This window comes from Eptatretus burgeri, chromosome 4 (assembly GCF_056783735.1).
Source record: "Eptatretus burgeri isolate ZD-2024b chromosome 4, Ebu_testis_v1, whole genome shotgun sequence".
Classification (NCBI taxonomy): Eukaryota; Metazoa; Chordata; class Myxini; order Myxiniformes; family Myxinidae; genus Eptatretus; species Eptatretus burgeri.
The window spans coordinates 110,066,880-110,091,798 of record NC_140964.1 but is presented as its reverse complement, the minus strand read 5'-3'; the positions used below and the strand labels follow the sequence as shown (position 1 = coordinate 110,091,798).

The window sequence follows — 24,919 nt, the reverse complement described above, 5'->3', positions numbered from 1 at the left end:
AATTGTGATATGAAATTGGCTTTCACAAAAATTTGAATTATTATCTCCCTATATTGCACACTTCAAACTTCCCACACATGTTTAATGGGGAACAGCAGCCCAAAAATGAAAATAACCCAAACTTTTGCACAGTACTGTATCTATAAATCAAAGCTGGCATCAAATGCCAGATGCAGACTGAGCATCCTCAGTCTTTCCAGGTCATTCCTTCAGAAAGCAGAATTACTCACAGCCTACAAGGTCTTTGTTGGTGGCTCAAAAGAGTACTGTTCTTCCCCCTGTGGCTTGGTACCACTTCGTCACGCCTGCCTCACCTGAACTCTGTGTTATCTAAAAGTCTCAAGATTAATTGCATCACCCGTGATGAGGCTGAAGCACAGGACCTGTTGCTTTCACCACGCAGACAGGTTGGTGGCCTGTGTTTTTACCGTCTCTCCTCTGTCTCAGCTCCCTCAGCTTTCTTAGACCTCCAATCCTTCCCAGTTCCTTCAGGATACACACATACTTCCAGTAACCACTTCCTGGTTAAACTCCCAAAACCAGGGATTACTGGAGACCTCCACCCTTATATCCCTCTTTCCTCCAGTTTATGGGACTGCCTTCGGGAGACAATAATCGCACTCTTGCCTCCAGAAATTCAAGCAGGTGGTGGCACCACTATCGAATGTCATTCCACACCTCGACCCATGATTTTGTCTACTCCTACTCTGTTAGTCTGTTGCCAATTCCCCTCTGTCATTTAACTCTCCAATGAAAAAAATATTTATAAATCCTGCCTCTTGATCTGCGCACTACTCACTTGATCTCTGTTCAAACATAGAGAGTTGTTATAATTTATCCTGCAGGGTGGATTAAATCTCTTTACGCCGAGGATGAGTGCCCTTTTCTGGAGGTCATCATTCATTTTGATGATGCATCAATAGAGTTTGAGTGGCTATGTAGTGGAGCGGGTTGAGCCTTGGTGCATTGCTTTTGATGGCATGGGTTTGCTTCCCATGGCTATTCAAAGCAGAAATTTCTGTAAAGCTTGAAATTGACAGGACGTTGATCAAGCTATGCTAACCATCGTGGGAAGTAAGGAGAAGGTGAGGATTCGGGCATTAAACCTTCGTTGGAGCAAAAGGGACACCAGCCCTCACCAGCAAGACTCGTTCTCCATTGGAAATTTCTGCACTCTGCTACATCGTGGTGACCTGCCCAGGATTGGTTCTTAGCCACAGAAACAACAGAGTTGGGCCTAAATCAAACTGTTGTTGTTCATCTTTCGGCTGCTCCCGTTAGGGGTCGCCACAGCGGATCATCCGTTATGATCCGCATACTGATTTGGCACAGGTTTTACGCCGGATGCCCTTCCTGACGCAACCCTGGTCGCCTCTTACGACACAGGGATCAGGATTTGGGTTTCGCCATGATTCCGGGCTGCTCTACACCCTGCCCAGTGCAGAGCCCCCGTCCTCAAGCGATCCTCCAACCCAAGCCTCCGAGTAGCCGGATTACAGGCGCACGCCACTACGCCCGGTTGGGCCTAAATCAAACTATCAAACAATTTCAACATCACAACATGGTTCACAACGTACCCAGTATATTGTTTCGTAGAGAACTTGGTGGAAGGCATTGCTGCAACGTTTTTCCCAAATGGTTTGAGTTGTCCAGGCCTGGATCAACAGGACACTCTGGCTGCAGTGGGGTCACAGCAACAGCCTGCAAATAATTGGGAGCACTCAGTTTGCATGCATATTTCATCTCCGTAACACAACATGGATAACTAGAGGGGAAGCACTCGGTAGAGTGCAAAACCTCCGCCGCCAATACTGCTAGGTCACTCAAGTGAACCTTATATCCTATTCATTCAATTCGACGTCAACAGTGCTCAGAGTTATAGTTTGCAACTTTCCCTTTTACATACTCAATTCATTCGTCATAACTAGATTCCTTGAGACAGAAATTGATTTTACGTGGGTATATCCACCTGAAGTTCCAAAATCAGCTGCAATTATAATTTTGGCATGTTTTTTAGTTGGAAATCACTTATAACATGTAGAAATGCAAAAAAAAAAAAAAATCGAAATTTTGTTGAAAAAAAAGTTGCAAAAAATTTTTTTCTCTAAAATTTTTTTTTTGGGGGGGAGGGGCTTGGAAATCACTAAAAACATGTAGAAATGTAAAAAAAAAAAAAATTCAAATTATTTTTCAAAATGGCCGCCATCGCAGCCATATTGGATTTTGGACCAAGTCCAAAATCTAATGGCATGATCCTTGGACCATACCTAATCCCCCCAACAAGTTTCGTCGAAATCCGTCGAGGAGTTTTTCCGTAATACTGTTCACAAACAAACAAACAAACAGAAAGGGGTGAAAACAGTAACCTCCGATCTTCGATGGCGGAGGTTAACTACAATGTTCGAAATAAAAACACCGACGTTATCATGCAGAAAACTCAAAGAAGAGGAAGAGAGAGAGACAGAGACAGAGACAGAGACAGAGACAGAGACAGAGACAGAGACAGAGACAGAGACAGAGACAGAGACAGAGACAGAGACAGAGACAGAGACAGAGACAGAGAGAGAGAGAGAGAGAGAGAGAGAGAGAGAGAGAGAGAGAGAGAGAGAGAGAGAGAGAGAGAGAGAGAGAGAGAGAGAGAGAGAGAGAGAGAGAGTCCCAGAAATTGTTGTCCGAAAACAGAAGGGTTAGGGTTCGGGATACATGGCTCGTCCAAAGGAAATCCCTGTGGTCAAGCAGGATGTGTGATGTAATATATGGGACAGGTGATGTGAATTTCGTTTTCAAACGAGAAACATGGCTATGTACAATGACGGTTCCATTTTTGCGCATCACAAAAAAATAAACAGTTCACACATGTACGAATGACGGTTAAAGGTTAGCAGCCTCCCCCCCAAAAAACAAAAAAAACAAAAAGAAGTCAAAAAAAAAAGTACACAAGTAATTTACGAGTTTAGAGTCCTGCGATTCATATTCTATTAAATGCCTGTTGACCCTTACTAAATGGTTCATGCATAAAGCATTGGCATAGAAAGAGTCAATAGAGGGTAGAAAGGTAGTTGTAATGCTTGAACCGAGTCAGATTAAAGGGTGAAACGGTGAGAGGGGAGGAGGAGAAGAAGACCAAGCGAAGAAAAGCAAAGGATAACTATAGAATGTGAATGTTATAGACATGACACATTGCACTGCTTTTCCTCAGGTTACTGCCAGTGCGTTTCCTGTTCAAGGCTGACACGGCGAAAAGTTCAGAATGAGAAACAAAACAGCTCCGACAGAAAGTAGACGCGAGGCCAAGCTGAAAGCCTTCGTCCACGGCGAGCCAAAATAAGTACGGCTCCTGCATCGAATCACCGGACATATCCACACTGCATGCGTGAGCTTTCCTGCATTTCTGTCCCCTTTTGGAGAAACAGCTGTGTAGTTAACCCCCCTCCCTCCCCAATCACCTACTTCTAATCCATCGCATGCCCCCACCCCGTTTCCCAACTTCCTCCACCTGCCGAACTCATTCCAACACGCAAGAACAACTTGGCAGGTTTGATGCCATTACATCAATGATGTCCACACATTGGAGATTCAGAAATGTTGGTTGCCCGTCCCATGGCTGCCCAGAACCTGACACAGTCAAACCACCACACTGGAAAAAGGCTGGCGGTATCATCCAAGTTTAAAAGCAGTCTTAGTTTGCATGAAACCCCAAGTTAAATCTCACAAGGAAAAACGCCGCAGGCTGCAGTTGTTCCACCACATCCTGCTTTCTTGCCTTTGCACTGGATTTCTTGCACAATCATCACAGAAATGCAATGATCTCCATGACATGATTAAGAATAAAAGCCTCTGTATAATAAACTATAGTTTTACATCCAAAACGTGGTCAATAACCCCAATTAGATCACGTCCATTTCACCGAAAGTATCGATTGATCATATCATCTCACCCAATGGGTATGATGATGGTCATTCGAATTAAACGGCAGTGTTTTATGACTACCTACAAATACCCTCATAATCAGAAACTTGTCTCCTTCCATAGCCCTCCGTCCCATCACCACCAGGCTAACCACGCTTTCCTTCGTACACGCAAGGAAGTCGAAGAAAACATGGGGTTCCGCACCCAGCCCGAGGCTCAGATCCAGGTGTCATGGCCAAAACTCACAACAGCTGCTGCCTCATCCCATGCAGCTGTTTCGACATTTGAGCATTCAGCACCGCCAGTGCTTCCCCGAGGGAGGAGACCAGGTTTAGGTGCGCGCACGTTCACGATCCTGACTGTGCATGACCGCACAACCTCTCAACTACCACAACGTCACTTCAAATTGCAAAACAGGCATGAGCAGCACTCTGAAATGCAGGACGACATAGTGTCCTTGTCAATATCCGTTTACAAAAGAAAGGCACTCCCATCAAAGAATGTGGTGTGACCCAAAATGTTGAACTGCTTTTTAAATGGATAACTCCTGACCAAAAAAACCCCCCAAAAAACCATTTCTTGATTGTATGAGTCTTTGTGATCAAATTTTACATTATTAAATGTGAAAAGAATTTGATACAGAACATATCCCATCGATATGATAATGTATTGCAGGTGCTGCACTCGCGTGACATCGTTCTCTTTGGTATGACAATTAAGTTTCGGGTTTGAAGGAAATACAAGGAGAACTAGAACGGCACTCGGTGGAGCACATATCTCCACGAGGGTGAACAGTTTACATTTTGTAACCGACTTAACCAAAATATAGTCGGCTGTTTGTGTCACCGACCCAAATTCATCCACGCCACTTCGTTCTATCCGAACTCGTACTCAACTTCTTTGAATATCATGCCATATTTAGTTTCGTCCACATCTCTAAATGGTGAAGAAACACTTGAAAAATAAAAATAATTATCATATCCGGATGCGGTTCTTAAACAAAAATCGAATTAATTCTTCCTCGTCACACACACACACACACACAAAACCTGTCGTCCAAGTTTCATCTGAATCCATCCAAACATTTTTTGCCCTCAAGTCACAATTTTAAACCGATCTTCACGAAACTTTAGGTCGTACCTTTCAGATAAATCCGAAAGGTCATGGGTCCCTTATCGGACCGAAGATCGACAATAGGTCGACCGCGTGGGATAGCGTCAATTGCCAATTCCAATAAACCTAAATACCCACGTCGTCCAAACTACCGGGGAAATTCACCCTCGGCAGGATCTGCGTGATCCGGGCCGTTACAGAGCCGGATCCGAGTCGTACCCCGAGTGGAGAGTACCAGAATCCTGCCGGGCCGATTGCACGATTACGGCAGCAATGAGGCCTCCTAATTCCCATTCGCACCACGGCAAACCAATGATAGAAACGACAAGGACGAGCTGGGACATTCAACAAAAGGGGAATTTATTTACAACAATAATTGGGAAACGAGGGGAGCATGTAAGGGCAGAGTTACCCGACTAAGTAATGCAAATAATGTACAGCAAAAAGCACTTAACAATTCTACTTATCAAGAGGGGGCCCACAGACACACACACGCACACACAGATACCCAAAAATGGACCCCGTCAGGTCTTTATTGAAGGCTTCCAGCTCAAGGAAAGGTGATCTGCAGACCAGAGCTAGCTTGGACCTGTCCGCCTCGTACGGTCTTCGACGTTCTGGCTCGGTGGGACTCGAACCCGCAACAACGATGCCACTCCAAGCACCAGGGACGGAGGATGAAGGAAGGATGCCAAACAGCACGAGGGTGGACAAGGCAGCGAGCGCCAGCAGGCAAGGCGAGGCGATCTGAGACGATCCGGCCGGCAAACCCCAACTGCCCCCAGTCGGATCGTGCCGATCAATTATTCACTCCCCGTCCGGGGGGGCACTCCCTCTCGTAACCCGCCCCCCCTTACTAGATGGTTTTGGCACGCAATCCGCTCGTTGCCCCTGTGATTGGCCAAAATGGGCGCCAAGTCCGCTGATTGGACTGGGGGGGGGAGGGGGTGGCGGGCGTCACGGCGCACCGCCCCTCAAACAGGAAGATGAGTAATATTGTCCTACGTTGGCTCCCATTGGACGAACGACGGCAAACTCGCTCGCATCTCTCTGATTGGTCGAGAGAGACGCCAAGTCCTTCATTGAACTCCGCCCACCGCGAGCGTTATGGCGTCAGGATGGAGCGAGGGGAAGGTGTTGTTGCATTTGAAAATGTAAAAAAAACCCTGACTATCAAAATAACCCCGCAGCGCACGGATATTTAATCACCCATTCAACACAGGAGATGGATTCTAACTATACACACACACACTTAGGCCTAAGTCACATTTGCTCTACGGCGAGGATACGGCGGCCGTACGTCCTCTGAATTGACAGAAACGTGCGGCGGTCGCAGAGTTTCTGCGGTGGCCTCAGGGTGGCTCTACGCCATTTGGCTATATTTTACAGGCCTTAGGGTCACCGTGGAATTATAACGCGGAGTTATAACTTTTTTCATTTCTACATTCGCCATAGCAATTCGACAAGCCAAAACAAAAGAAATGGTAAAAAAAAAAAAAAATTAACCCATTCATTACCGTCCGTCTGGCCGCAAGTTCGCCTTAGGGCCCCCTGCGGTCCCCCTGCGGTCGCCTTGAGGCTACCTTGAAAATTATATGGCTGCCGCAGGAACGCCCTAAGGTCACCGTGCGACATCAAATCAAAGACCGTACGGCAACCCCACGTTTTCGGTCTCCATAATTTCTCAGACCTTAGGCCTAAGTCACATTTGCTCTACGGTGAGGATACGGCGGCTGTACCCCGCCCCCCCCCCCAGAATTGACAGAAACGTGCGGCGGTCGCAGAGTTTCTGCGGTGGCCTCAGGGTGGCCCTACGCCGTTTGGCTATATTTTACAGGCCGTAAGGTCGCCGTGGAATTATAACGCGGTTATAACTTTTTTCATTTCTACGTTCGCCGTAGCAATTCGACAAGCCAAAAAAAAAAAAACTGGTAAAAAAAAAAATAATTAACCCATTCGTTACCATCTGTCTGGCCGCACGTTCGCCTTAGGACCCCCTGCGGTCCCCCTGCGGGCGCCTTGCATCTGCCTTGAAAATTATATGGCCGCCGCAGGGGGGCCCTAAGGTCACCGTGCGACATCAAATCAAAGACCGTACGCCAACCCCACGTTTTCGGTCTCCACAATTTATAAATACCCCGTGCAGCTCCCCGAAAAATAAAAACATATGCGACTGCTACATTGTGTGACCGTGGAAATACTGCGGCCCGCCGTATAATTGCTAATGGCCGTAGATTTTGGAGACCCCACGGCCGCCGTGGCAAATGTGACCTCGGCCTTAACGAAATAACTGAGCTACGGGGACCTGTCTGTTGTGTGCTCATGGCTGCCAGATTCGTAACAGTATTTCTAAAATCCTCAATTTTCATCTGATTGACTTTAAATTTGAAGAGGTTATATTTCAGGTCACTGAATTCAACCAGCCAATTATTTTGGAGGTCCACATAGGCCAAAAGGACAACATCGGCCAAATTTCTAAAATTGTCAATTTTCATCCGATTCACTTGAAATTTGAAGAGGAGTTTCACATTTGGTCATTGAATTCAACCACCAATTATTTTTGAGGTCAAACTTGTTTTCTTGGATTTTGCAAGCATCGTGCTCTGCACGTCGTCGTCTTCTTGTTTGTTCGTCTGTTTGTTTGTATGCAGGATATCTCAAAAAGTTGTGGATGGATCCGGATTAAATTTTGTGGACAGGTTTGGTGTGTGACATGAACGAACTGATTAGATTTTGGTGAAGATCCGAATCTGTATCTGGATACGAGAATTATTTCATTTCCAAAGTGATTATTCACCATTGAGAGATAGGGCCAATAAACGATATATAGCATGACATTTGAAAAATGTATTTGGCCCGATATGTTCTCATGGAGGAAGCATTACGTGGCTGAGGTATGCACTCTACCAAGTGCCCTTTTAGTTAGGAATGGAACCACACTGCGTTGTTGAATATGCTCCCAACTGAGCTGAATGCAGCAACAAAGTTGAGCAAAAAGTCAAGCTAAAGATTTCGTGCAATACCCTGGATTAGCAAATTATCTCAAGAGAAGCGATACATGTCACCTCACTGCAAACGCACACGTAAAGGCGGTGGGAGGTAACGATCATCTCTCCACCACAGTGTGAGATCCTGGTGGCCATTCCCTTTCAAGTATGTCAAACATCCTCAAATTTTGCAAGGAAGCGCTGGTGACAATAGCCCTCAGTCGGGAATCCAGGAAAGCCTGCAAGGCAAACTTTCGGTGAAAAGACTCTGTTTGTGCCACCGTGCTCTGGCCAAATGGGGCGCGACGGTCCGAACAGAGCCATCAATTGCACATGGAGTGTAGATCAAAGCAGCGTCGGCATCGTCTCTCTGCTCTTCGATCACTCTCTTTACTCGCTCTCAGGGGTATACATAGAACGACCCTAATGTTACAGTCGAGCATCCAGCATGGAGTGCATGCCACAGACTTTTGGCGATTGTTAACACCGCTGTGAATGACAGACCATGAACCGCCATAAATATCTGTGCACAGCTGTGAGTGCAGTTAACTTCTAGGGGGTGGGGGGGTTAGGGGAAGGACTATGCAAGTACCATGATCACTACATGGGACACTTAATTAATACACCCTCACTGTTGTGGAGTGTGCAGTTCCCTCACATTTAGGCCATAATGCAAATGATCAATGAGACCCACTTATAGAAAAAGTAAAAACCAGAGAAGACACACATTCTAAGATAGAACGCCACTGGTTGGTTGGGGATGCATTTGAACAGAAAATTGGAATGGGGAGGGATGAGGGGGTAGGGTGGTGTATCTAAGTTTGGTAAAAATGCAAAAAGCATCTAATGTGGCTGAAGGCTAGGGGTGAAAAATGTCAATGTAAGATCCATTGCCGAGGTCACTTTAAAAAGCCTGGGAGAACACAAGGTTACAAGGCCAAAAACCCTGCCAGCACAATGCGGCCTCAAGAGCCCCTTCGACAGAATTGCCCTCTTGATAAATTATCGACTCGAGCAATACATCGACGAATTAGCAAAAGTATCTATAAACCAACATTAAGAGTTCTTCAAGAACCCTCGATAAAACTTAGCACTTTTCCTTTCTTTTCTTCCTTTTGATTTTCAGAGGCCTAACAAATACATTCCAGAGAGAAGACTTCAGAAGAGCTCAGTGATGAAATGCTTCCCGCTTCCTCTGCATTATTAAACTACCACTGGTGCCGCTGAACAAAAGAGTGCACGGAATTGTTGTTTTTGCAGCTTTGCCTCTCCCCGTGGCTAATTGCAAGGGAGTTTCGCAGCTCTGACCCCCTCCTCCTGCCTCCCATTCCCAAACGCACCAACATTAACAAACACACTCAGGGGTTGCTACTGGCATGCAAGGTTATGAGACAGAGACCAATTTTAAGTCTTCAAGATTTCCAACCTCTTATGCTCACTCCCTGTGGGACATCGACCCTACAAAGTCAATTGAAAACATTTTTTCCATAAATATTTATTTGTTTTCCTTCCTTTTGCATGTTCACGGATTTAACGCAGCGATTTGTTACACAGGGTGTTTCAAAAGTCCGGAAGCTTCCCAGACTTATTTTACAATTTTATTAAATAATCGCTCAAATTGCGAGCCATTGACATGCATGCATATATCAATTCTTGTATGAAAGTTTTTTTTTTGAACATTTAACATCGACACCGATTTTAGAAATTCGTTTCTGATTTCATCCTTTAGATCTTTAGTCATACATGGCCTAGAGGTATAAACCATTGATTTCAGGTGTGCCCAAAGAAAAAAGTCAAGTGGCACTAAATCCGGACTACGTGGGGACCATAATACCAGTCCACGACATCCTATACACCTCAAAGGCATCATCTCAAAAAAAAAAAAATTCCTAAGATTCCGGAATTCTGAAACCCTGTGCATTCCACCATGAAAGGCAACACACAAGGTCCAGGTCATTAAAACCAACCTTGGAATTGCACGACTCAACCGCAAGCATAGTATCAGTGGTAAAAACAATATTCAGATGAAACGATGTGCAAATGTCGCTCTTTAGAAGGCCAAAAATAAATAAATGAAAACGTTCAGAACAGGCTACAAACAAAACAATTAACCATGTTATAGTTTATTTATCGACACCTGCATTACAATAAGGCCCCATTCACATCGCACCAGCTTTCGGAAAAATGCCGGCATTTTCCCACCAACTTACTGGCATCGTTTTGATGAGAATGGCAGCTAAAACCAATGCCGTCATCGCTTTCAAAAAAAATACCAATGCCGGTATTTCAATGGCAGCATTTTTGGTGTGAATGGCTTAACACTGCCTTCATGTGGTACAGCAGAAGAACCTACCTCCTGGTGGTTTGCGAGTGAGAGAAGTAGGGGTATCATTAGAAAAATTAAAGTGGCTGCAAAATCTTCTTTATTTGAAGGAAAGACAGCTAACATTCTGAGAAAAAGACCAGTAGCCAAGAAATGAGGATGAAAAAAAAATGAGTAAATAGCTAAGACAGAGAAAGAGTAGCCAAGAGTTGAGGATGCAGGAATAGCATCCCAGAAGCTGTGGATATAGATCCAGTTAAGACAGTGGAACCGTGAAATAGATTTGGATTTCAACCTTCTGGAATGTTAAATACCTTTTTGTTAAAGTCAAAGGCTCATGGAGGAGCTGCAACACAAATAACCCCCCACACATGCAGACAAACTGCGAGAGACAGTGTTTCCCCTGTCCTCTTTTGCCTGACTCTGGATCCACCGAGTAACCTCATCAATGAACAAAGACACGGATACAATCTGACATACAACAGAAAAATGCCCAAATAAACAAGAAAGGTAACACACCAATTGTACATGGATGATCTTAAAAAAAAAAAAATCATAATAACTTCGCACCAAATGATAAGGAATTGGCAGATCAACTGAAGCTAGTAAAGCAGTACTCAGAGGACAGTCAAATGGAGTTTGGTCTGGACAAATATGCTGAATGCACATTTGTACAAGGAAAAACAAAAACAACAGATATCTCAATCGATCAAAGGAAAACAATACAGGAACGAGAAAGCCCAAGTATCCTACAAATAGCTCCAAAGAGAAGAAGGACCCCAGGTATAACATAAAAAAATGCATAAAATAATCAGCAAAGAGTACCTACGCAGAATAAGACTAATTCTGAAGCCATCCCTCTCTCCAAGAAACAAAACCAAAGGTTTAAACCAACTTGCAGTTGGTTTAAATATATATATAACCATGCAATTATGAACTGGCCACTGTTGGAGAGCAACAACTTAGACACCAAAACTGGGAAACATCAAACTATTCACAAGATATTCTACAAAAACCCAATGCATACCGAGGTTGTACTTACCAAGACGAGAAGGAGGAAGTGGTTTGATGGAGCTTAACCAAGTGCACAGAACATCGTGTGTCGGACAAGCGGAATATGTGAAAAGCTCAACAGACTATCGGATGAGATGTGTACATGAGAAAACAACAAACCAGAAAAGGGTTCCTTCATCCATTTAACAATAAACTTCGAAAAACAGGTGCAAGTGATGGATACTACACAGGAAAACGAAACAGAAACAAACACAACCCCTATGATTGCAAAACAAAACAAAAAACAAGAGGACAACTACAAAAATAAATATCAGCAGATATACTCTGAAAAATGGGAGAATGACAAAAGAGCAGGAAGATTTTAAAAAGAGCTCGACAGGACAGGGATCGACAAGGAAGGCTCGTTGGAGTGGTTAAGAAGAGGTCAAATTAGTTGGGATGGAGAACGAGTCTTCATCAATGCCCAAGACCAAGGACACGATACTAATGCATTGAAGAAAATGATGGGATTGAGCCAAACAAATGCAGGTTTTGTGGGGTAGAAACAGAAAGTACCAGTCATCTAATTTCAGGATGTAAAAAACTCATGTCAAAACAGCTGTACACAGAAAGGCATGACAGTGTCTGTCCAGTAATCCACTGGCATATCTGTAAACATTTCAACATCCTGGTCCCAGAACAATCATGGAAACACAAACCAGATCCGTTCCTTGAAAATGAACATATTGTATAATGCTCATGTATGACAAGATGATCTCGTCAAGTGTGGACATTGCAAACAAAGCAAACATCCAGACATGGTGATGAAACACAAAAAGGAAAAGTCAGCATTGTTGATCGAGGCTTCAGTTCCAAATGACTTTGGACTAACTGCTACAGAAATGAGGAAAATGAACAAATACCAGGATCTGAAAAATGAGGTCAAGAGGACTTGGAAATTGAAGAAAACTGATATTGTACCAGTGATAGTTAGGGCTACAGGAATGATAAAGAAAACCCTGAATGAGTACTTAAAAATCATTCCAGGTAATATCACTCCAAATGAGCTTCAATTTGAGGCTGTCAGAGGTTCAGTGAAGATTCTGAAAAGAGTCCTTGGAATGAGGCTATGAGAACAAAACTTCACAGTTTGGTTCATGAATCATGATCCTTTACCAAAAAATAGGAGGTGGAGATTTTGAGCTCGAGAGGAGAACTCCCTCCAACCTCCTGAAACCCAGAAATGGAGATAACAACCAACAAGAGATAACACCGGACTTGACTTGAGACAAACATAGCTGCTGAGTTAGGGGGAAGTAACGCAACTTCCCGGGCCACTCTGGGTATGGCTGATGTACGACGTCCTCCGTTGTCGCTTTACTCTTCACTTGGCGGAGCAATTAAGGAAAAATTTCCTCCGTCCCATAGATACCATCCCCGGGGGTATATATATATATTCATGCTCTACCCTCTAAATTCTGAACATTAAGCAAGGAAGCAGGATGTAACATTGTAAAAAGTTTTTGGTACGACTTAGCTCGGATCACAATAGAACAGACGACCTCCCAGACTTAGGGCCAACACTAACCGGTATGCCCATTGGAGTCTAAGTGAATTGTAAGTAAAACCCAGCTGGTTCACTTACCACCCAGATATGTGATAATCTGTACAACATGCATGGTCTTGTCAAATGAAGGTGATCTACACTAAATGGTTGACTCTTAAATGCCTACAGAAAACTTAGGATGGGTGCCAAAGTGTCACTGATAAAAGTTAATGCTGCCCATCTCGCTGTACAAGAATGGTGAGACAGTTGTGTGCAATTTGTTAGTTTCATTCGAATGACCATCATCATCAAGGGTTCCTCCTTGGTCTTCCATTTTCGACAGGGCAAACCCAAGGAAAAACTAACATTTTTTCCAGTCAAGGTTTTCTCAGTGGATTCATCATCCTGAACCCAAACTATTTGATATTAGCTTGGGACCCACCCAGAATTTTGCCTCAAATTCAAGATGGCGGTCAAAATCCAAAATTGCTGCCAAAATTACCTTTAGGAGATTCATACTGCCTCGTAGTGTTTCCTGTGAAGGTTTTTTCAGTGGTTCTGTCATCCTGAACATATATCCTTTGAGATTAGCTTGGGAGCCACCCAGGATTTAGCCTAAAATCCAAGATGGCCACAAAAAAATCAAAATGGCTGCAAAAATTAAATTAATTAGGTTTATACTGCCTTATCGTTTTTCCTGTCAAATTTTTCTCAGCAGTTCCGGCATACTGGACCTATAGCCTTTAAAATTAGCTTGAGGGCCACCCAGGATTTGACCTCAAATGCAAGATAGCCGCCAAAATGGCCGTCAAAATCATCTTAATTATATTCAAACTACCTCTTAGGTTTTCCTGTCAAAGTTTTCTCAGTGGTTCCGCCATTCCAAACCTATGTACTTTGTTATTGGCTTGGAGGGCACCCAGGATTTGGCCTCAAATGCAAGATGGCCACGAAAAACCAAAATGGCTGCCAAAAATTACCTCAAAATTGATATTTCGTCTTATTTGTCCCCCAGAATGTTCCGTTCTTTGAAAGCAGGGTTTAGGGGCTGTGCGATAATTATGGGACCTGGGGGAGGGAGAAATTTCCGGATGGTGTGCCATTGTCTTGTGAGCACTTCTCTCCAATCCATGGGGATTTGATAACTGAGACCACAATCAACCGAGAAGTGAAGGTCAGAGGTGGTCCAATGCAAGGTGGATACAGTATCAATGAGAGCACAAGAGACACATTCGTCAAGACCAGTCATATCATCGCTAAGATCAGAGCTACACTGAAGGAAAGGCTAAATATCATCACCTCCTCAGCCCACAAGAAGACCACAATAGCGGTCCGAATACACCATGAAAATATGGTTCATAATCTAGTACTTCAGCTTGACAAATACTTCGACCCATTCCTGAATGTTCCCGCTCGTCATATGAAGACTGGTGTGGAAATCGATTGTGATGATGTAAGAGGATTGATGTCATCCACAGAAGCTGGAGAACAGAAATATAGAGAATTTGTTGACTTGAGACTCAAAGCCAGTGGGGAAGAACGAGTCAATTTCTTCGACAAGATTACCAAGCTCAAGATCAAAACCGGGATGGAGAAGGCCAAGAAAGACCCAAAAGTTGTTAATATCCTGAAAGGAGACAGACAGGCCTTCGGGTTACTGGTAGGCAAAGCAACATCTCCAGAAGAGGCACATTCACATCCCTTGACTACTGTCCCACGAGCTCTAGCCACACCAGAGAGAGATTTGAGACAAGGTTCAAAAGCAGCATTGAGAAAATACCTCATAGAAGAGTCTGAATCAGTCCGTGAGACCCCGCCACATGAAGGAAATTGGCTTGTAGATGGAATGGCTGCTGCAAAATCTGTTCCTGCTCAGCAAACTTGGGGAAAATATGCAGCGGCCCTGTTGAAATTTTGCGTGCCAGCAAGTGACTCCAAACCGCAGCAACTGGGAATCATAGTTGATTCATGCAGTACAGCCACACCGTGGCACACCTGGAAGAAGAACTCACATCACAAGCTCTGAACAGGACATGCCTAAAGGGAAAGATTGGGACTCGTTTCTGCGAAACTCAGAAAATAAGACAGAACTGATTAGATTTCTTGTCGATTACTACAAGACCGATGCTGTGAGATCCAAGCTGAAAGTTCCACTAACTGTGACAGAGGAAGATAATACCTGGTTAATAACGCAACTCAAAATCGAGATGCTCGACTCCTGCAACCACCACGAAGCTGACACCAGACTCATCCTCCATGTATCCAAGTCAACAGATCCTGTAATTGTCAGGGCGACAGATACAGATGTCTTTGTTCTCCTGACCTATGCTTATTCTGTCATTAAACCATTACAAGACTGGATGATGAAGATTGACCACGCGAGGTATGTTAGCGTCAAAGCTCTAACTGACCGATTTGGTGACGAAATGTGTTAAGCACTTCCTGCCTATCACAGCATTACAGGGTGTGATACAACCTCTTTTCCATTTGGTGTTGATAAAGTAAAACCACTGAAGAAGATGAAGAAACTGGGAAAGTTCCAACTCCTCTCGCAACTTGGCACATCGCACACTTCAGTTGAAGACATCGCCGATGCTAAGACCTTTTTTAGAACCTGCATGTATGCTGGAAGTGATCATGAAGAGTATGTGAGAACAAGGAACAGCATGTACGACAGGCAGAAAGTGAAATCCAGTTAAAGTATCTTGCCAGATGAGAGTAGCACCAATGAACACCTCAAGAGGAGCGATTTACAAGCTTTCATCTGGTATCAATGTCTGAAACAAGACATTGAGTATCCTTCCATCAAACACAGAGGTTGGGAAGAAACGGAAGATGGTATTCGGCCAATATGGTTCACCTGCCCCCAATTCCCACCAAGCCTTTCGATGATGAGCAGCAGAAGGTAGTTAACACCAGGTAAATATACATTTATTTGGAGTAAAGCTACGCAAGGTTTCCATTTGCTGTTTCAAACTTGTTCTTTGTCATTTCATAATAAAATTCACAGCCTTATATTATCGAAATCAATTTGACAAAGCGTTCAAATCATTTCCGATCATACAGGTGACATTAATTATGATGCAGACACAGAAGATATGAGAGACACGGCCCAGCTCCCAAAGAAGAAGAGAAGAACGAGACCCAGCCATAGTGAGGACAAAGGAGACGACAGCACAGGAGGAGACGAGAGTACTGGAAGTGTCAGCGACAGCATTGAAGAGCAGTCGGCTACCTCTTCTGGCAGTATTAGAGCAGTCCACTCATCTGACTCACAGACGGACATTGACTTGGATAATAGCGAATGAACATTAACTCTGGACTTGCAGTTCTATCTTAATTATGTGTTTGTGTCGCCCATTTTGTTGGTGAATTGAACTGTAGGATGACCAGACAATGCATTTAATACTATCTCAATTTACATTTTGTGGCCTGTTTTGAGTGAGAATGTCATATTTACATGATGATAAAGCTCGGTTGAGTATTCTAAACCCCAAAATCAATTTCCGGTACCATTATAAACCCCATATTAGGTACAAAAAAGTTAATTTAACAGGAAAAGAGAACCCTTATTAATTCAATTTTGAGGTAATTTTGGTGGCCATTTTGTGTTTTCGTGGCCATCTTGGATTTGAGGTCAAATCCTGGGTGAGCCTCAAGCTAATTTTAAAGGCTATAGGTCCAGTATGCCGGAACTGCTGAGAAAATTTTGACAGGATAAACTATAAGGCATTTAAGATCATTGGCATCTCCCGCAATGAAGCTGAGTCTTTGGGCCTCTCACTCAATCACCGCAGGTTGGTCGGTGGTCTTTCTGTCTTCTACCGACTCCTCTCCAGCCTTGCCCCCCCCTGCTCTCTCTGCGATTTGTCCCCACCACATTTCCACAGGGCGCTCAAGGTCCGCCAACAACCCCCTTCTGGTAAAACTACCAAAATCACGAATCACTGCTCATCTTCACTCTTTCATTCCTCTTTTTTCCCACCTTTGGAATAAACTTCCTCACTCTATTCTTTCCCATTCTTCCCTCCAGGCTTTCAAAACAGCTGTTCACCACCACCTCTTATCTTCCCCCATCCAAATCCTCGATCTTTTCTACCCCTGATAATCCACCCAAGCCCACTTCCTTCAATTCTCCTGCTTTCCTTCCTGAAAGTCCCTGTAATGTCCATCTTCTCTTCGCCATGTTCCCCGTCCCATCCCCATCCCTCTCCCTTCCACAGTTCACCTAATGTGTCTGTTCCCTACTGTTTTGTCCCTTCCACTCCCGCCCCTCTTGTCTCATGCCTCCTTGCTGTGAGTTGTGTGTTAGCTCTCATACGAGCCTCAACCAAGGTATACAAAAAAACAAAAAAAAAATAAGGCAATATAAACCTAATTAATTTAATTGTTGCAGCCATTTTGATTTTTGGTGGCCATCTTGGATTTTAGTCCAAATCCTGGGTGGCTCCCAAGCTAATCTCAAAGGATACATGTTCAGGATGACAGAACCACTGAAAAAACCTTCACAGGAAACACTACGAGGCAGTATGAATCTCCGAAAGGTAATTTTGGCGACAATTTTGGATTTTGGCTGCCATCTTGAATTTGAGGCAAAATTCTGGGTGGGCCCCCAAGCTAATATCAAATGATATGGTTCAGGATGATGAATCCACTGAGAAAACCTTGACTGGAAAAAATGTTAGTTTTTCCTTGGGTTTGCCCTGTCTATTCGCTTGTTGCATCAAATATCCAACAAATGCAAGTAGAATTTTGATTGGTGAAATTTGTTAATAAATGTAAGTAGAACTTTTCCAGTACTATGGCCGAATCGTTACATGACAAAACAATACAAATTGAATATTCGAAAATATTTCCGAAAGTAATTAAAATACAAGCCGGTAGACGGCGATGGGTCGCCGAGCATGGAAACTATAAGATATAGAGCAAAATGGATGTCATATAGTGGATAGGGAATCACCTTAAGATTATGCCAATCAAATCTCATCCAGTTCCATCTACTGATAACTACTCGGTATCCATTTGAATGAAAAGTACCGAAAATGCGGTTTGAAATCGGAAATCCCCAAAGTTCGAGGGGGTGCTGTGGGTGAACAAAGATCAAAATCGAAAATCCGGCTCGATCGTTTGTGCACAATGTATTCCAGACGATTAGTATGAATTTTTATGACCATCCGACCATAACCCAAGGAGGAGTAGCATTTTGGCGCGAAGGCAAACCCAGCTCTCGCATATTATCGATTTTTGCACTAATTGACCTTTGACCCCTGACCTAAGCGAAATCAGTCAATATGTCTTGAGACAAAGTTATAGTACTCATTGTGTACCATGAACCTGCAAAGTTTCATTCGTATCGATGCACTCACCTGGTCGCAAGGGAGCCTTCAATTTTCGCCAATTTTCGCGCATACCCTAATTGTCGGGGGCGCTGCAGGTAAAGTATTCCATATATCACAAAAACCGGAATATATTTGATAGAACATCACCTGTAGATCATTCGTGCCAAATTTCATAACCCTATGTGGGATAATGGCTTTCGGAATAGATTTCGTGTGAACGGTACCGATTTTGAAGGTTTTTTGGTTGTTGCTCGGGTACCAAAGCGTCCCTAGCAACCATCACAATTTCCGAAGCACGAGGTCATAAGATGCACCTACCACCCGAGTTTGGTCAAAATCCGCCCACGTTTAGTACTAATTATGGTGATGACAAACGAACAAACATCCAAACAAACAGACAGAATTACTGATAATAAGCGTCACCTATTTTGGCGACCCAAAAGAATGCATGAATGGGGAATGAACAAACAATTCCATGTGAGGACTATATGGACCAATCCAGGTCGAGGTGGACATCCAAAAGTCCCTTGCCACCCATTATTTTCCTGAGACACTTGCGCCGGGTGATATTGGCTATGAAAAATCATATCCCACTCACAAAGAAGATGTTGCTGCATTTTGCTTTTACAAATCACCTGAATGTCTCCCGAAACCCCACCAAACCTAGTAACCACCATTACACTTAACATGATGAACCACCAATCTTGGCAGTTAAACCATCGGTAGGAAAGCAAAATCCCAGTCATCTAATTTGGATTCGTTTTCACGTTTTCAAGAACGAGCGTTCATGCCTGCTTGCCTTATCATTATATGGACAATCCATGAAGGTAGAGGAGCCATCAGAAGAGAGTATATCCACATTTACTAGAACCCATTACAATTGCACGACTGATTCTGTCCACGATACGTAAAAGTGAAAAAGTCTGAGTACAGTGGTCACATGTGAAAATCCCTAAATTCCCTATCCTTGCTAAACAGTACGCTTTGACATCATAAGCTACACTCATCAAGCTCCATGGTCATGGTGACTTTTGTAGCAGTAAACCTCCTGAATTTCATCCCCATTGTTAAAGCCAGTGTAAAGTGGTAGTTTTGATCTCACCTCTGGTGAATTAAAACCCATCTTTTGGTTCGGGTGGTGCAATGATAATTCCTCTACCAAGCACAGAGTACAAGCTGAGGGAAACTCTACGGTGGAGGAATCACAGCACCAGAAAGGTCGATTATACAACACACACTTGAATTTGATTGCTTAACAGAGTTGGAACTGAATTTTTTTTTAAAAGTCTGATTACACTGAACAACAAATTTCAAAAATTTTTTTTTACTGGAGATGTGTAAAGTGATTAAGACTAATTTGGGTACGCTGATTTCAAAAATCATAACCGTTTTGCTGTATCACGTCAGGATTTTCAGGAACAGAAATATTCCCATTGCCTAGAAGTCAGGATTTCAATTAAATTTACATATGTCTTTAACATATCTATTTCGTACAATTGTTGTTAACTTGTGTTATATTTCTTTCTTTCAGATAAAGATGAGTAGGCGTTCCTGTACCAATCATCCTGACAACTTCTGTTATGTCTGTGGTCGGTATACCAAAAAAGATCAACAGCGAAGTATATCTACAGCAGTGAAAATGAAGGCCGCCTACTTTCACTACTTCGGGTGTAAGGTGGGGGACCAAGAATAGAGCTGGGCACCACACATCTGCTGCACAAGCTGTCACACAACCTTGACTCAGTGGTTGGTGGGCAAGCGCGCGAGCATGCCATTTGCGGTGCCCATGATATGGCGTGAGCCGCAGAATCATCATGATGATTGTTATTTCTGCTGCACAAGCATCGCCGGCTTCAACAAGAAGAATAAAGGTCACATCAAGTATGCTGACTATCACATAGTCTCTGCTCGTAAACCTGTGCTTCATGATGACGAGAACCCCGTTCCAACACCTCCAGCTGATCAGAACATAGCTGTAAGCAGTGGTGAAGAGGATGGTGATGATGAACCTTTTGAACCCGACACTCAAGAATCACAACTTCTGAACCAGGGAGACTTAAATGATCTTGTAAGAGATCTCTCGCTGTCAAAGGCGAAGGCAGAGCTGCTTGGATCAAGGCTGCAGCAGTGGAATCTACTTGAACCTAACACCAAGATATCCTTGTTCAGAGCACGTCACAGAGACATGGCTGAGTTCTTTGAGATGGAAGACACGATGACATTCTGCAGTGACATCAACGGTCTGTTGAAAGAACTTGGGTGTGATCACGATCCTGCAGACTGGCGCCTCTTCATCGACTCGGGGAAGAACAGCTTGAAGGCTGTTTTGCTCCACAATGGCAACGAGAAACCATCAGTCCCACTGGCTCACGCGTTCGGCATGACAGAGACCTATGAGACTATGCGGCAGCTGCTTGATTCCATCAAGTACAATGACTTCAACTGGCACATCTGCGGAGACTTGAAAGTGGTGGCGCTGTTGTTAGGGCTGCAGTCAGGCTACACGAAATACATGTGCTTCCTTTGTCTCTGGGATAGCAGAGACGACAAGAATCACTGGACGAAGAAAGATTGGGAAGAGCGAAAAGAGCATGTACCTGGTCGACACAACATGAAGCATGTCGCCCTTGTCGACCCAGCCAAGGTTTTCCTTCCACCACTCCACATAAAGCTCGGCTTGATGAAAAGTTTTGTACGGGCAATGGATCTGAATGGGCGTGGGTTTTTATACCTCAAGGAAAAGTTTGGCAACACCTTGTCGGAGGCCAAGATCAAGGCTGGTGTCTTTGTTGGACCGCAAATCCGACAGATTATGAAGGACGAAACTTTTCCGACAACTCTAAACCCCAAAGAGCTGGCAGCGTGGAGGAGTTTCAAAGCTGTGACGGACAACTTCTTGGGGAACGAGCACGCGGACAACTATGAGGAAATAGTGCAGCAGCTGCTGGAGTCCTTCAGGAAACTTGGCTCCAGGATGTCCCTGAAAATCCATTTCCTACACCAGCACCTGAACTTCTTCCCTGACAACTTGGGAGCAGTCTCGGACGAGCACGGCGAGCGATTCCACCAAGAGATTTCACTCATGGAGACGCGTTACCAAGGGCGGCACAACCCGAACATGATGGGCGATTTCTGCTGGTTCCTGCATCGTGAAACTGACACAGAGCAGCACAAACGCAAAGCCAAATGCCTAAAGCATTTTTAATTACATTCTAGTGGAGTTTTTCTGTAATTTCTATAATTTTGAAGCATTCATGATGAAATAAATGAATTTTTGTAAATTTCATTGAAATCCTGACTTCTAGGCAATGGGAATATTTCTGTTACTGAAAATCCTGACGTGATACAGCAAAACGGTTATGATTTTTGAAATCAGCGTACCCAAATTAGTCTAAATCACTTTACACATCTCCAGTAAAAAATTTTTGTTGTTCAGTGTTATCAGCATGATAGACATGGCTTGTGACCATAAAACACTTTGGCTTTCCCTCCCTCCATTCCACCCTCTCATCCTTCCCCCACGAGAAGGAGAACTTCCTTTACCTTGCTCTCAGCAAGAATAAAAGGAATTGTTGGTTGACAATTCCCTCGGAGATGTATTGGCAGGTTGACAGGTTGACAGCATGGATGTTCTCCTGAGATATAATTGGAGATGTATTGGCCGTTGTATGATGCAGGAGTAGAAATTCTATTGCAGTGTAATGGGAGATGTGTGTTGCCATGGTTGTGTGTTGTAAGGCAGTGAACCATCTGACTTCTCTTTCATGAGATTATAATAAAAAGGAAGTCGTAATCATTTTAACCACCAAGTGCAGTGGTGTGAAAACGTACCTCTTAATGGGATAACAACAGGCATTAAAAATTTGGTTTCTTGCATCAATTTGTCTTGAGGAAATGCATACAACAAGCTCATCCATGATCCTCAGACAAAGTTTGTTTTTTTTTAAAAACATCTCAAAAAAAAAAATATATATATATATATATATATATATATATATATATATATATATATGGATGTTGTAGAATTTATTGCACGTGAACGTTGGTAGTGGAAAACATTTATCATGAGATACAAGCTTCTGAGTCCAACAGGATGATGCAGTGCTCGTGTACTTACCTTTGAGATGTTTATGTAATTTGTGTTCGATTCTATAAACTGTCCGAATGGCGCTTCGCAGGCAGGGCGTTATATCACAAAGTGTTCCCTCCCACGCAATGATGTTAAGCTCAATGTACCATTTGCTACCATTAGTTGGTTGACGCTAGATACCCCACAGTTTCTTGTGCAACGAGTAGGAGGTATCACAGGCACCCTTAACAAATTCCAGCATCAAGCCTGGCCCGTCAGTTCATGAAAACGACTTGGGCCAAAACTTCCACCATGGCCAACCTCACAAGAAGGTGGGACTAATTGTGACTGTTAAAGTTGTAGAGCTGTTGATAAGCCGAAGGACCATCCACATTATGTGTGCAGAAATAGTACAATTTCTATTTGAACCCTCTCCTTTCCATCTCCTCCCGTTTACCTTCTTCCTCCCAACGATGTCCCTCCTCTGTCTTCATAATGACAGTCTATTTCCTTCCTTATCCTTACCATTTCTCAATTTGTTTCCTCACTGAACTACTTCCTTCCTAATATATACATCGGCATTGTGTAGATAACAGCTGAGAATTCCACCAGCAATCAATCGGAGCAGCGTGATGTGTTCCACAATAAAACAACAATTGAAAAATAAGTTTTTTTTTTGTTTTTTTTGTCTCAGCAAAGTTTAACGATTGCTAATTTTTAACTCACCTGGATTTAGTCAGGTGAGCTTATGCGATCGAAGTATCCATAGGTGAGTGAGTTAGTTAGTTAGTCCATCAACACTTTTCACTCATTATCGGTTGAACAAACATATGATTTTTATGAAACTTTACCACAAGCTTCATATCTGATGCCTAACGAAGGTGTATTGACCGCATCAAAATTTGCGCTCATCAAGGGGATCTATGGGGGTTTTTTGACCCCCCAACCCCCCCCCAAAAAATAGGTATTTGCTTTCTTCTCTAAAACTACACACACGATTTTGATGAAACGACCACAAACTTCATCACCCATAATGCACCAAAGTGTATTGACCGCATCAAAATCTACGCTCATTAAGGGGGTCTATGAGAAGGGGGTTGACCCCCCCCCAAAATAGGTATTTACTCTCATCTCCGAAACTCCAAACACAATTTTGATGAAACTTGACCACAACCTTCATCACCCATGATGTACCAAAGTGTATTGACCGTATCAAAATCTGCGCTCATTAAAGGATTCTACGGGGGTGAGAGGGGGGGGTTGAACCCCAAAATAGGTATTTGCTCTCTTCTCTGAAACTACACACACAATTTTGATGAAACTTGACCACAACCTTCATCACCTATGATGTACCAAAGTTTATCGACCGCATCAAAATCTGTGCTCATTAAGTGGGTCTACGGGTGTGTTTTTGACACCCCCCCCCTTTAAAAATAGGTATTTTCAATGAAACTTGAGCACAACCTTCATCACCCATGATGTACCAAAGTTTGTTCACACCATTAAAAAATTTATACTGCCATCGAGATTGAAGGAAAAATGGTGCCAACCTGCTTGTGAATGTTGGATCTTCATCCATACAAAGGTAAACCAGCCGAGCAAAATTGGAACAGTAGACTTTCAGGGTTAGAAACATATTTGTACATGGAACAGAGATTGGAACAGAGATTGTCTTGGATGATACACCACACAGCCATTTATTTGTGACCATGAAACCAAATTTGGTTAAATCATGAAAAGCACCCCCTAGCTTAGTGGTGGCTTCTGTCATGTTGATATTATTATACAGGTCGGAAAGGCTATTTCTGATGGTCTATATACTGTCAGAACCCGACATTGCCAGGTGATAAGTTCCTGAAAAATGATACGAATGTCGGGGATTGTTTTAATGGGGAAATGGGGGTAGGCTCCCGGTGGTTTGTGATTAATAAGAGGAAATTTTTTTAAAACCCATAAAAACAAGCTCAAATGAGCTAAGATCCTCGTCCTCTTAATGATGACGTCATAAAAACGAATATGACGTCATTGTGATGCATCAGGTTTGCGATAAATTATCTGTGCTAATGCCCGGCTTAATTCCCGCAAACAAAATTCAAACAGCTTGCCGAGTTTCGGAGATAATGGTATAGGCGATTTTCATTAGTGGCGATATTATGACGTCAACTTTTTTTATAGGAAGAATTTCCAAAATGGGAGATAGCCCACGCGCAGGCAGTAACCTTCTGCATATACATGGCAAGTTTCACGAAGATCTGATGAAAACTCTGGGTTGTGAAACAAAAAATGTCAAAAAATAGGAATGACGTCATAAAAATTGATATGACGTCATACTGATGTATCATATGTGCGGTAATTCATCTCTGCTAATGCCCTGTTCGATTCCCGCAAACAGAATTCAAAAGCTTGCCTAGTTTCAGAGATAATTTTTTAGGGGATTTCCATTAGCGGAGATATTTTGACGTCATAACTTTTTTTTCTGGGAGGAATTTTCAAAATCGGAGATGGTTACTGTCTGCGCGGGGTATTTTTACATATACAGTATATGCCAAGTTTCAGGAAGTTTCGATGAAAACTGTAGGCTGTGAAACAAAAAAAGTCCACAAGAAGAAGATGAAGAACAACAACGTGAGTAAGACTTAG

At 43.2% G+C, this 24,919-nt stretch overlaps 1 protein-coding gene and 1 pseudogene across 3 annotated transcripts in view; one reads left to right on the top strand and one right to left on the bottom strand.

Moving 5' to 3' along the window:
* Positions 1-24,919, bottom strand: part of LOC147028892 (partitioning defective 3 homolog) — a 336,652-nt gene that overhangs the window by 89,851 nt on the left and 221,882 nt on the right. For all 3 annotated transcript variants that reach the window (XM_085879726.1, XM_085879725.1, XM_085879727.1), the window contains one exon: positions 1,578-1,701. In XM_085879726.1, coding sequence (XP_085735852.1) covers positions 1,578-1,701 — 124 coding nt within the window. The remainder of the gene's footprint in view (positions 1-1,577; positions 1,702-24,919) is intronic.
* LOC147028893 (uncharacterized) lies at positions 13,470-16,852 on the top strand (annotated as a pseudogene).